At 41.0% G+C, this 13,536-nt stretch overlaps 1 protein-coding gene across 1 annotated transcript in view; it reads left to right on the top strand.

Annotated features, from left to right (window-relative positions):
* Positions 1-12,271, top strand: part of cdh2 (cadherin 2, type 1, N-cadherin (neuronal)) — a 59,437-nt gene extending 47,166 nt beyond the window's left edge. Inside the window, 5 exon segments of the mRNA NM_001305400.1 lie at positions 887-1,120; positions 1,823-2,056; positions 2,544-2,683; positions 7,090-7,254; positions 10,720-12,271. Of these exon segments, the coding sequence (NP_001292329.1) occupies positions 887-1,120; positions 1,823-2,056; positions 2,544-2,683; positions 7,090-7,254; positions 10,720-10,926 (980 nt within the window). The 3' untranslated portion in view covers positions 10,927-12,271.
* Positions 12,272-13,536: the final 1,265 nt, after the last annotated feature.

Below are 13,536 nucleotides of genomic sequence, written 5' to 3'. Positions count from 1 at the left end.
GGTGTTTCACTCAGACTACTACACCGGCACTCTTTTTCCGACTCTTGCAACACACTTGTAAAAGACTCAGGAACAGCTCGTCTTTTTAGAAATAAGCCCAGAGGAGGCCTAGTGTAGCCTCGCTCTTAGAGGTCAGCCTTGCGCCCGGCATCCCTTTGACTACATCAGTGATGTTTTTTCTTTGAAACCAGTGCGTGAGTGTGCAAGAACTCCTGAAATATCTGCCTCATTTACAGCCACATTGAGGTCCTTTAAGATGGAAGCAAAACCATGTAGCTGGCACTTGTCTGGAACACTGACCACCTTAAGTTAAAGGTTAACGCTCTGGCACTCTTTGAATCATCCAGCACACGGATGCTTTCACCTTCTTTCTGCAGTGGTGGGATTAACCTGTGTGCAGGTTTACCCTGTTCTGTGGGGTAATACTCAGGCCAAAAAGGCTTAAAAACTCCCCCAATGAAGAGTTTTCTCTGCATTAGTGGGTCAGGATTGGATGACTAGCTCCTTTGAGGATGGACTGAAAGACTAAAAAAAAAGCTTAGCTGAGTGAATACATAGAGGAGCCTGAGAGGAGCGACAGTGGGCTCTGTTCATCTGCTTTAGTATTCCTATCTCGCGTCTTTCGTCAGGAAGACGTTCTCCAGGAGCACACACACCAAATGTTCAGATATTCTTTCCGCCTCCTTTCTTCCTTAAATTCAAACTCTTAAAACAGTTTGTAGTTTACACTGGGCTTTTACTAAACAATTTAAAGACCCATACAAATCAGATTAATCTATATTTTCTGTATATTGATAGCAAAAAAATATATAACTATATACGTTTTGCGGTTTTTCAATAAGTGTACATGTTAAGTCTGAATGATGTCACTTTATGATCCAAACAGGTAAACCAGCTGCAAGTGGAACAGGTACTCTCCAGATCTACCTGCTGGACATCAACGACAACGCACCTAAAGTGTTCCCTCACGAAATAGAGATATGTGAAAAGCCTGAGCCGAACGCCATCAACATCACAGCTCTCGATGGGGATCTAATCCCGAATGCCGGGCCCTTTGCCTTTGAGTTGGCTCATAAGCCCTTAGATGTGAGGAGAAACTGGACCATAACCAGAATCAGCGGTGAGATGCAAAACCAAATATCCCATTAATAAAGCCTAGTTTGATTTGGGACATTTGTCCTGCATCAAAAACCTCTGATAATGGGATTAAGCTAATCTTGTATTGCAGTAGCAGCGATGATGAGAGATGATGATTCAGCTGTATGACCTTTCTCTTTCATTTTGCCAAGTGTGAGGGAAAAAAAACAACTATCATCTATTGACTTTTATCAGAAAATAATGATCACAATTAAGGATATTTTGAAAACTGATATTAGATTTTAGTCGATTGATAATTTAATGTTGAAGCAGGTGTGTGAAAAGGGGTCAAATGTAGAGCAACAGATAATAATAAAGTAAGAACCAATGTTTAATTTGTTAGCCTTTGGAGGGTGTGAAACTCAGTAAATACATCATATGATGGATTATGGCAGCTGGGAATTTAGCCCAAGCAACATTTTCAGAAGGTACGCAGGAGATTTATAAGCTTCAAATCCTAATTAGGTTTCGGTTAGATGTGATGAGGCAACTTCCAGGTAGTGGCTTATGATGCCTGCATGTTTATAACAGGAGAGTTACCATACTGCTAGCAGATGTTCTCACTTTAGATGTAAAACCATCAAAATAGGGTTATTTGTTTTAAAAAGATGCAAAGGTGCCTAATACTTTGGTTGAATTCATTTCTTGAGTAGAGTTGTGATGGATCAACATGTCGTTCTCGCAGGTGACTATGCTCAGCTGAGCCTGAGGATTGGCTTCCTCGAAAGCGGCATCTATGAGATCCCCATCATAATCACAGACTCAGGCAACCTGCCGATGTCCAACACGTCTTACCTGAGGATTAAGGTGTGCCAGTGTGACATCAACGGAGACTGCACAGACCAGCAGCACATTAGGGCGGCCGGTCTGGGCACAGGCGCCATCATATCCATCCTGCTCTGCATCATCCTTCTCCTCAGTGAGTGCTCAAACAGCACGCGATCACACACAGGGATTATACTGACGACTGTCAGTCGAATTGATAGATTAATATGGGATCAACAGGAAGATGTCATTGATCAGACTGCAGTACATTTGGCCAGATTTACATTTATAGACCATTTCCAACAAAAATCATGTTTTCTCATTTTTCTCATTATGGAGGACATATGTAAAGAAAATCAGGATTAAAAGTGCACTGAGGGTGTAAACAACGGATGATGGGAAATGAAGGCGGGCTTAGTCCGTGCAAACGGTCTCTCCCACAACTCAATCAAATTTCTAATGAACTCCTGCCGCTCTGCAGAAGCTATGTCCTACAAAAAGACCCAGGTTTTTTGATTTTGCCTGAAAATGGCATAATCATAATTAAAAGACCACTGGGAACGCTTCCTCGTGAGCGGGTCTTTAAATCCACAACGTTAGTTTCCTTTTTTTTTACATGAACCCTTTTCTCCCCTATTCAGTTCTGGTGCTGATGTTTGTGGTGTGGATGAAGCGCCGGGACAAGGAGCGACAGGCCAAGCAGCTTCTTATCGATCCTGAGGATGATGTGAGAGACAACATCCTCAAGTATGATGAAGAAGGTGGAGGAGAGGAGGATCAGGTAGGAATCATGCGGTCAACACACTGCTGTGATATCATTTTGATTGATCTGAAAACCGGTTTCAACACATTAAGGTGTCCTTGACCAGCACCGATGTTAGGAAGAAGGAAGAAACATTTCCGCTTAGAAAACGGCAGCTTCTACAGACATATTTGTTTATTTGGCTGACATATTAGTATTTAGTGAAATATGAAACAGATATATTTGTGATTTAAAAACAAATGTGTTGCATTTTTGTGGATGGACCAAAACCTTGAAAATTCATTCTTTTTTAATCCAACTCTCATTTTTTAGGCCAAATGTGTCAGGATGAGAGAAAAAGTTCTTGATGTTAAATCAAACGTTTCCTTTTGTTAGTTAAAGATTATTCGCATAACTTGATGTGTTTGACAATAAAAGTGAAAGAAATGTGGATTGGAAGAAATTTACAGTCACATTTTCTTTGTGTTATTTGATGGAGGAGAAGTCTGCCAAACGCAAAGCTATAAGATCTCTTTGAAAAGGTGAAAGTAATAAAGTCTGGGCTCTTTGTGTAGTGCAGGAACATTCACTTCACATTCATGCAGCGCAAAAGCAGCAGCCGTTTGGCTGAAGCTTCATAAGAAAAACAAGAAGGGCTTAAATTGGTTTTGCAAGTATACGTTTGCAAACTTTCTGAGTTGATTCAGTTGACAAAGCTGCTCAGAAATATAAAGTCATTCGCAATAAACAGAGGGGCAGCTTTTACTGCAGATGTGATGCATTAAGGAGCTTATCTTATGAAAAGCAGATGAAAATCAAAAGCTGGGATCAATAAGGCAACAATATTTGGATCCAACCGCTTCAGGAAATATTGGAAATGTTTATTTAAAAGGAACTGTTAGCTGCTTTTCTTAATTTGAAGAAACACAAGGAAAAACGGCAAACACCAGCGATGTTCAATCTCTGCATCCTCCTGAGCTGATCAGGCACACAGAATTCAATTGTCCTAATAACCCTTGTCTGCAGACTGGAATCATTTCATGAAAAACAGCAGTAATGTACAAAATGGTCCATTTTTTGCAGCTGAATGAAGTGCTTGGTTGGCTTAGATACAGCAGAAGTGTGCGGGAGACCCCAGCCTGACCCAGCACAGAGCCAAATTAGCCTCGGAGACTTGTAATTGGTGAGCCGATGTCGTATAGAGACAGACATCTGCTGTGGTGAAATAATGAAGCCCTGTCTAAGGTAACAATATGACTGCAAAGCCATTACACATCTGCCACTGATTAGGCAGGCGGGAAAGCACCCATTTGTGTGAACACACACGTAAAATGCACAAACCTGTGAACCAGAACATGTTTAGAGGGAAACGGTCGCATGTTATAACACCTCTCAAAGGCAAATGAATGGGTGCAACAATTTATTGAGGGAAAACAAGCTTCCGTTGTGACTGGTCCTGGAAAGGGCAGGGCGCCTGGAGAAAATGCTCTTGTCTGGGGAGTCAGTGTTAGGTAAAAAATAGACCTGATTTTCTCAGTGATGTGGTCTTTATAATGCCTACCTCTGTTCTCCCTATCTCCCGCTGGGGAGGAAATTGAAGTGTCAGACCAATGGGTGCTCTCAGAGTATATGATTTTAGCTGCTGCTGTCATTGCCCTGGCTTGTATTGGTTTGTGAAGCCCTTGTTTAATCAAAAGCAGACAGCTGATCAGCCTGCTCTCTCCGGACACAGCATATGCTGTTGTCAACAAATCTTCTAGTGAGGAGGGGATGATGTTGGACAGAAATGAGTCATATTCCTTTTAAAAATGACTGCAGAATAATTTGATTCATATTTACCTTTGAGAGGACGGCCTTGGAGGCACACTTTGAAAACAGGCTCTGGGTTGTTTGTACTTTCAAGTAGACAAGTGAAACAAATCAAACATGTTTCAGCAAATGTTTTTGTCACGACAAGCGAAAGGAGGACATCTCATCATAGCAGCTTAGAAAAATGATTTTAGTTTATTATAATAAAGCATTTTTTTATGGTGACTTTAAAACTGCACACAGACTTTATAAAACCTGTATGTATTTATTTATCTTTCTCCCTGTTCTCAACGGTTGAATTTGCAGCGGTTTCATTGCCACAACAGTTTGTCTTATTGTGCTCCACTGCTAACACGCCCAATTAAATTAAGAAGGCAATTTGCCACATACGCAGCTAAAGGGTGACATTCAGTGGAGACAAAAGCCCTCGTTTAAAACCAAGAGAGGCTCTAAATTGACAGACGATAGCAGGTTGTTAATTGGAGTTATTTGTTTGACCGTTCTGACCCAAAGTTTTGATTGTGATCAAGATAATCCCAGGTTAAGGGCACATCACCTTTTTTCAGGTGACTTGGGACACCAGTGCAGATGGTAGTTTTCTATTTCATGATATAAATGCGCAACACACAAAAACCTAGTTCATAAAAATGATAAAGTGACTGACTGGGATTTAAGAATACAACAAGTCTAATCAAACAAAACTAAAATAGGTTTTTGTTAAGTGAACAACTTGATTGAGATAAAAGTCTCCATGTGTACAACAAAGAAAATCCCAATGAATCCCTCAGTATTTCACCAGGAAATATGACCCGAGTGTTTAGTAGGACTTCTGGACTAAACCAGCCTTTATACATACTGCAGCAGCATGGGAGTTAGTCGACTTCAAGCAAACTTCTGACTCCGTCGATCATTGTGAAGTGGTGAACGCAGAAGCTCGAGTGCAAGCTGATCAAAGCGAGGCTAAACGACATGATCCAATCTGGATCTGATGGACACATCCAATGACTCTCTCTTTTCTTTAGAAATAGCAAATCTTCTTCCTCCGTTTTAGACTTTTCTCTCCTCTTCCATCAACTCCAAGCAGCCATTTGTGCCACGGAACCCCCACCCCTGTTCTTTGTCTCGCAGCCATGCGTCTTGCTCCTCTCTGAGTATGAAGCAATGAAGCAGCATTAAGTATCGCTCACAGCTGAGGTGGAAACGAAGATGCAATTGACAGATGAATTTGAGCAGCATCCGCAGAGATGTGCGCTGGATCAGTCTGTTGTGGTGAGAGGAAAGCTGAGCAGAAAGACAAAGCTGTCAATTAGCCAATCGATCAACATCCCAGCTCTCACCTATCGTCTTGAACTATGAGGTGGCTACAAAGGAAAGGTCATGACTTCAAGCTGCTGAAATTTGTATTCCCAGAAGGAATGCCTTGTTGACGGTGTAGGAGTTTGTGTTTTAAAAAGACTTTTGAAGTGGTCAAGAACTGAGGAAGTTTGGGTCAGGAAGTCCCACAGACTTCTGCTAGTGAGGTTCCTTAGGATAGGGTCTGCTGGGAAGAGTCTTCATCACACCCAGTGGCTAGCTGGAGAGATATCTCTTTGGCTTGACTGACCTTAGATGAGCTGGTTAAAGGGGCTGGGAAAAGAGGGGTATGTTTCTACCAGACTTTCTGGTACTGAGAAGCAGAAAGAAATGAATGAAGAACCAATTTTTATAGGTATTTACCCTACACAGGTAAATTTAAGACACTTTCATCTGAAAATATATTACAATTCAAAGTAAGGTTACAGTAAATGTTTAGTGTTTTGAAAATGTGCCAACGTGATTTATGACACTTTGGCAGTTTAAGCTTCATCCAAGGATTTATATGCATTTTTATGTGTTCTTTCTCATATTCCATATTCTATAGCTCTGTCTTCCCCCCCCCCCCCCCCCCCCCCCCCCAGGACTGTCTAAGTGTGAAGGTACATGTGCAACTGAGCAAAGACAATTTTGAAGGGGGATATTAGAGATGGATGGATTACCACAAATCTCTTAAGGATAGACAATCCATCATGCACGCTTATTAGGCTCACACTCTGATTCTCAAATGGCATTATCTCTATCATTCTGCCGTCTCCCTGATACCATGCAGTCATTCAGCTCAACTGCTCAGCTCTTTACCACGGCTTCTTCCTCTCCGAGCCCCTTTCCTCTCTTCCTTCTTTCTCCTTCTTGTCCGCTGCCCATGACTTTGCACAAACTACGAGCCATCCAGGTTGCCTTGGTAATGTTAATAGGATTAGCAATGGCTTATGTATATCCAGCATCCCGTGTCTGGGCATTGATTAGAGGAAAACAGTGGCCTGCACATGCTTCCTGCAGCAAACGCCACAAGTACAGACTCTCTGCGGTGTACGTTGTGGTCCTCAGAACTGGTTCTTTATGTGTCAAGTTGTCTCTAATCTCATTCTTCGCAGACAAAAAAAAAAGAGTAAAGTTTTCTTCTTGGTTATGCATTTAAAAAAAAAAAATCTTCCTCTCCCTTGAGTGTAACGTTGTCCTCTTTACAGCACAGAGTGTGCTTATTAATTTAAATCATCACACTTGGTTTGGGGTCTTGTCATGCTGCTCAGCTAAGTCCCATCTGTCTATGTGTTCTCCAGGATTACGATCTGAGTCAGCTTCAGCAGCCAGACACGTTAGAGCCCGATGCCATCAAGCCGGTGGGAATCCGCCGTCTAGACGAGAGACCCCTCCACCCCGAGCCTCAGTATCCCATGAGGTCAGCAGCACCCCATCCTGGAGACATCGGAGATTTCATCAACGAGGTAAAACTCCCATCCTCACAAGCTTATGGCACAATATCAGTTTGATTACTAAAGTCCGACGCTGTTCGAATAAGGAATTTGTTTCCAAACAACGAATTTGGTTCCTATTACTGAGTTATTATTATCTTTGAGATAGAGAAAATACTTCAAATTTAATTATTAATCAAAATACTTCTCATCTTTTCACTGTAGACTTTTAAAAAACTTTTTTAATTTCACATATATCCGCTCTGACTGGTACAAAGCCCACTATGTACATGATGCTAACTCACTGAGATATAATTGTTACCCCCCCTCCTTTGTGCCAAAGTGGAGATATAGATGTGTCAGCATAGAAATAGAAGATGAGAGAAGGAATACTTTAGCTTTCTATCAGCGTGCACTGCTCTGAGTGCTCTGGTTTGCCTCAGGCCATCATTGACTTCAGCATGAAGGGAGAATGTGAAATGAAAAGAGCAGTCATATATTTTTCACAAGCTCCAACAGACAAGAGTTTCACAGCATTACAAATGGAGTTCGCTCCTAGTTTTTGGATGGCACCCATGTTTTTAGATTAGAGCTTGCTCTTTCAGCTCTGCTGCCCAGCCATTTATTTCCCAGATCCCTTTACCCTGGCACCATCCATTCTCTTTCACCGTGACTCATGATTACACCTAATACACTTGTCCTAACAGCTGATATGGAGTGAAATTTAATAATTTGCAGTGTGTGGAAGAGAATGGCTTGAAAATTGTTCATCATCCTTCATGTGGTTTACTTTTACTTGTCATTATGATGAAATCTTTTAGATTTTTTGAAGCCTCCTGACCTGGAAAATACTCCATATCCAGGGGAAGTTAGTAGTTCACAAGACCCACTCTGATGAAACTTGTGGTTTTAACACGTCCTTGTGGGATTTTTGGGATGATGGAGGACATTTTTTAAGATAATGAAGCTCAAAATTGCATATTTGTTGTATTTTTTTATGATGTGAATCAGGACCAGATGAAAAAAAAAAAAAGCTCTTTGAAAAAGATCATATTTGTTAATGTGATCTTTTTGTTTGTATAAATCAAACGCTGGGCGCGCCAAAAGCTCCCATTCTGATAAAAAAAAAAAAAAAAACATAGGTACTTTATTTATCCCACAATGGGGAAATTCTTCTCCGCATTTGACCCATCCCCTGGGGGAGCGGTGAGCTGCAGCCTAACCGCGCTGCCTCCACTTGTAGACAAATAGATCCATGGACGTCTCAGTTTGCCTCGTCCAAGCTGGCATCTGGCTCAAAACTGGACTTCCGTAATGCTCGCCATTTTTGTTGCACGTGTAATGTTAGGTTAGGGGTGTGAGGGGCTGTAAGCTAACTGGAGAGCGTGTAACCAGAGAGCTGTCAGCAACAGGTAAAGTGGAGGGGGAATAAGCCCTGGGTTATGACTTAGAGGTGAATTTCTAATAACCTCCTGCCAGAAAATGACACAGTTTTTTATTATTATTTGGGTTAAAAACAGCGTAATCATAATTAGAAAACCACTGGGAATGCTTTTAAGATAGATCAGAGGAGGATCAGAGTGGGACCTTAATGTGAAGGATCAGCATTTGTTTGTCCAGTGAACACATGGTGCCAGAATCCAACCTTGTTGATCAGGCTTTTTGTTAAACCTGGGGAAGAGACAGATACGAGTGGGGGGAGGGAATGGTGCCAAATCCCAATCCTAAAGATGGGGAGGGGGGGCCCATAATTGAATAATTTCGTTAAAAAACAAAACAATCATGCAGAAAGCAGAAGGACTTTAATCAGATAAATGAAGTTTATTAGTGAAGTTCTTTTCTCGCACAGGGGGGTAAATATATTAGCACCACCTTGCCGTGGTCACTGTCATTCACAGGTGGGCACAGGCTTACACAGCTGAAGTGATTAGTTTCAGTGTTGGCTATAGTGGCTCCTGTCTTTCCCTTGAATATTATTTGGGAGCTGAGATAGCAGCGGATTTGATCACTCGTCCTTTTGTTATCAGCGGGACAGAGTGACTCCAAACATGGAGAACAGTTAACTATCTATGCTTTCGATTAGAGAGGCCAACCCTTGTAATGAAATTAAGAAAGCAGTTCAGCAATTGACCGACATTATGATACAGCCGGTGGGCTTTTGCTTGTAGATGGAACAGCCTATAACCAGCAGAGCTATTAGGAATATTGTATTGTAATAAATGATCCATCTGTCATATTTCTCTGAAATTATCAGCCCTGCAGCCCTGAGCAAATACTTAACAAATGCTAACAAGTGGAAAATAATGGCTAAGTGCTCAGCCACTTTAATTCAATTCATCTTTTTATTTGAGAGCTATCCAACATGATTGTGGCGGCAGAGAGGAAGCAATAAATCTTTGACGAGTTCCCGATGAGCAGAGCTCTCACTTCTCCGTGTTTTTCTTCTTGGCTTCTTTTAATTCATGTATTATTTGTTTGCTGTCCTAACGTGTAGCAATAAAAGAGAAGAAAACCAGGCCTGTATCCAAAAGTGGTTCATGACCAAACTCAACTCATGAGGTTAGCAGTCCGAGGTGTTTTCTGAGTCCTAAAAGAGAGTGAGGCTGGAAATCAATAGGAATCCATAAGGACCTCTTGCGACGCTATGAGGATTTCTGGGAATGTCAAGTGCAGTCTTCAAAATAGAACCACCCCCACCAGCACCACGAGACTTAAGATAAGACGGAGATACGCATGCGTGGCAGTACACACGTCCCCCCATCCAGGGCCGGGCCCAGCTCAGTGCCGGCTTCTACCCCATACAGCCACACAGGGATGAAATATTAAAGGTATTTTCAGTTAGAGGACACATGACAAATATCAAAGTTGTACTGTCTGTGTGAGTCAAGAGAGGGCATGGGGTTCAGTTACGGCTGGCACTGAAGGAAGAGATGCTTCCAGGCATTTAGAGAAGCTGTTTGACCAATCAGACAGTTAATGCCCCAGGACATTTTTTTATCACCTCTGTTTTAGCTCTTGAATTTCTGCATTTCTTAGCTTGAGTGTTTAGGATGCCACACTGCTTACAAAGCAATTATTGGGGTCAAATTTTCATATTTTATGAGTAAACTAATTCCACCTCGCACCCTGTCGCCTCTTTCCCCTGAAATGCCATTAATCCTTTGATTTTCTCTGAAAATTGAATTAGAAAAGGGGTCAAGGAAAGGCTCTGCCTTGGGTTTTAATCACGCATTTGCTAAGTCATCCTAGAAAGGAGGATCTAAGTAAAGCAGGAAAGCGATAGGAACTAAAACTTGATTAATCGAGACAAGAAACGGATTTCCAGAATAAACGGAGGGAGCCCTGTTGACAGGTTTTAGGATAGATGAGCCTTTTTTCTGTGAAGCAGCAGGTGTGAGGCAGCAGTGTTTATGTGGCCAGCTCCTCGTTGGCAGCAGCGTCTGTGTGCAGACCGCAGTGTGGTTGAATCGTCTCATCTAACCGTTGTTTTATTTCCAGGGACTGAAGGCGGCAGACAATGACCCCACTGCTCCCCCCTACGACTCCCTGCTAGTGTTCGATTACGAGGGCAGCGGCTCCACAGCCGGTTCCCTAAGTTCGCTCAACTCCTCCAGCAGCGGGGGCGACCAGGACTACGATTATCTCAACGACTGGGGCCCTCGCTTCAGAAAACTGGCAGACATGTACGGTGGGAGCGATGACTAAGACAAAGGAGCCACACCTGGAAGGATGAAAAGATAAAGAAAAGGAAGTATTTCCTGCTGAAGGACACGGACAGCTTCTGATATTCCCCATGAGAACGGCAGAACTGTGACTCTAAAGATACAAAAATCTAAAAAAATTGATACAGAATTTTTTCTAAAACAACCAACCTAGGCTTATTGTTGTAGTCTACGCATCATATGCTTGTTGAAAGCTTAGGCATAGGCTGTGGTCCAGATGAGGAGGAGGAGGAGGAGGTGAGACGGAACACTGATGGACTGTCACCCTCAGATTGTCTGTATTGAATGCGCTCAGTTACACTTGAATTTCACAGTACAGAAGCACTGGGATATAATGTGCCTTTTTGTACATTTATTTTTCATTTTCTTTGTTTTTCCTGATCAAATCGATTAGTTGTATGTTCAAGGCTTTAATGGTACTGACTTTTGGAGTGATTTCAAAGAAATTATGTAACACACTTTTTTTTTTATCTCTTTGTTTTTTTTTTTTCTTTTTCTTTTTGGTGACACAACGCTCCTGTTTGTTGAAGATTATTTAAATAAATCACCTAAGCAAAGGAATGATGGAACATCTCAGTTTGAATGATAAGAAAAAAAAACAAGAACAGCACTGTACAGTATGCTAGACGTTAGACTTACTCACTAAAAATTATGCAGCTGGTTGCAGAAAAAGGGAGTTATGATTCATACTTTTTAGCTGATTCTTTCTTTATTTTTTTATTTTCTTCCCTTGAAGTGATGTAGTATTTCACAGAAACGACAAATAAGTTTTGGTCTATGTACACTTCATTTGCCTTAGTCATCATCTGATATTTTCAAGTTTTACTTTAATGTAAAAAGATGTGTGTACATAATGTTTTTTTTTTCCTTTTAATTTTTTTTTAATTTTTTTTTGATGTAGTAAAATGAAAAAGTTCCAAGCTTGTAAATGTATAATTTGGACTACAAATTCAAAGTTTTTTGCATGTTTTTATCTTTTCATGACAACAAAAATTGAACAAAAAAAAATGTTGTTTCCCAAATTTATTTGCAAAGTGGAAGAAAAAATTAAAAACTGGGTGACATTAAATGTGTAGAACTTAAGAATTTCTTTTGTATAAAAATAAATATATAAAAAAAGGTTAAATAAAAAAACTGGAAAATTAGTGACTTTGTCAGCACAAATGTTCAATTTGTACCAAAAAGATGGGGTGGGGGTGGGATAACAGGCACTAATTACTGAATCAGCTTTAAGACTGAGAAAGGTTTTGGACTTAAGCCTTGTGGATAACTATGTGTACTGAATAACAAGTTATAAAACTGACCCCAGCCATCGGAATAAAATGCTAATTTTGGAGCTAAAATGCCCTGCCTCTTTATTTTGTTCAGCTCAGCCTTCTTGTCAAGAATTGATTTCAATCTTTAGAACAATCCTTTTTTTTTTTTAAGGGAAGGAGGGGGTTAAAGCCACTGATGGCAAAAAAAAAGAAGTTTAAAAACCGAAGAAGGCACATAGAGAACTAAAATCCATGCACCACCTGTCTGCTATCAAGGATTTGTTCTGTTGATCACTTCGGGTCAGATTGGACTTAACCTCCAGGCAAAGAGCTCCTCCGAGCACATAAGCGATTCTGTGCATCCGACATTTGGCGAAATGAAAATGAGAAAGAATGTTAAACTGTATTGTGGTTGAAACCGAATAACTATCTGCTAATCCGCCAGACAGGAAAATCCACCGTTTTATCCGTCATCTTTTTCCTTTCCTTCTGTGTCCAAAATAGTGAGTATCAGAGCGATCATTGAAATGTGAGGATTTGAGTTATTGAAACCAAATCACACACGTTTTGATTGGTGATCCTTGCAATAGACACAACCACGGCATTCTTTTAGGGTTGATAAAAATATTGTCACTGGTGATAACCACTTCCTGTGGCTCCCAGGATTCCTGCAGTCTTCATACACATTCCTGCACGAGCCAAGAAGTGACTCTTACGGTCTTTGTTTTCCGTTAACCTTGTCTGGAGAGCAGCACTTATCTCAGATCATGCATACCTCTGCACTCTATTGGCCAGGAGCAACATGAAATGTTATGGTGGGGAGCCAGATTTGATGTTAAACAACAAACCGTCTGACCTCGAGGTGTAGTTTAAACTGCAGCTGAATCAGCTTTGCTTTCCCAAATCACTTCCTTTCACTTTGGGTTATTTTTATAAAGCAAATGGCTGGGTTTTGTTGCTTTGCCTTTGCCTCCGCCTTCCTCGCGGAAAGGGTCACACCAGTTGAACCTTTGGCTAAGTACTTTCCTTGCTTTGATCTTGAGCAGACACAGATGTGTTTAGTGACTCTCTGTCATGGAGGAGCTTCATGAAATTATTATTGTGGCTTTGGAAGTGTGTGTCGAAGCAGAACGCTGAGCAGATACTGCAGTATTTGACATTTTTGTTTTCTGAGAATTGGAGAGGATTGATGCTGCAGAAAAGATGAGGAGCAATGTTTCCATAACAAACGCTAAAGAAAGTGCGTTTTATTTTACCTGTTAACTCGTTATCAGGCAAAAAACAGCACACATGCAAACATTCTGGCTTTCATTTGTATTAAAACTTAGACAGAATTT

The sequence above is a fragment of the Oryzias latipes genome, chromosome 17 (genome assembly GCF_053564925.1).
Source record: "Oryzias latipes strain Hd-rR chromosome 17, Olatipes_Hd-rR_3.1".
Taxonomy (NCBI): Eukaryota; Metazoa; Chordata; class Actinopteri; order Beloniformes; family Adrianichthyidae; genus Oryzias; species Oryzias latipes.
Note: the sequence above shows the minus strand (reverse complement) of the source record. Positions and strands in the feature narration are given on the sequence as shown.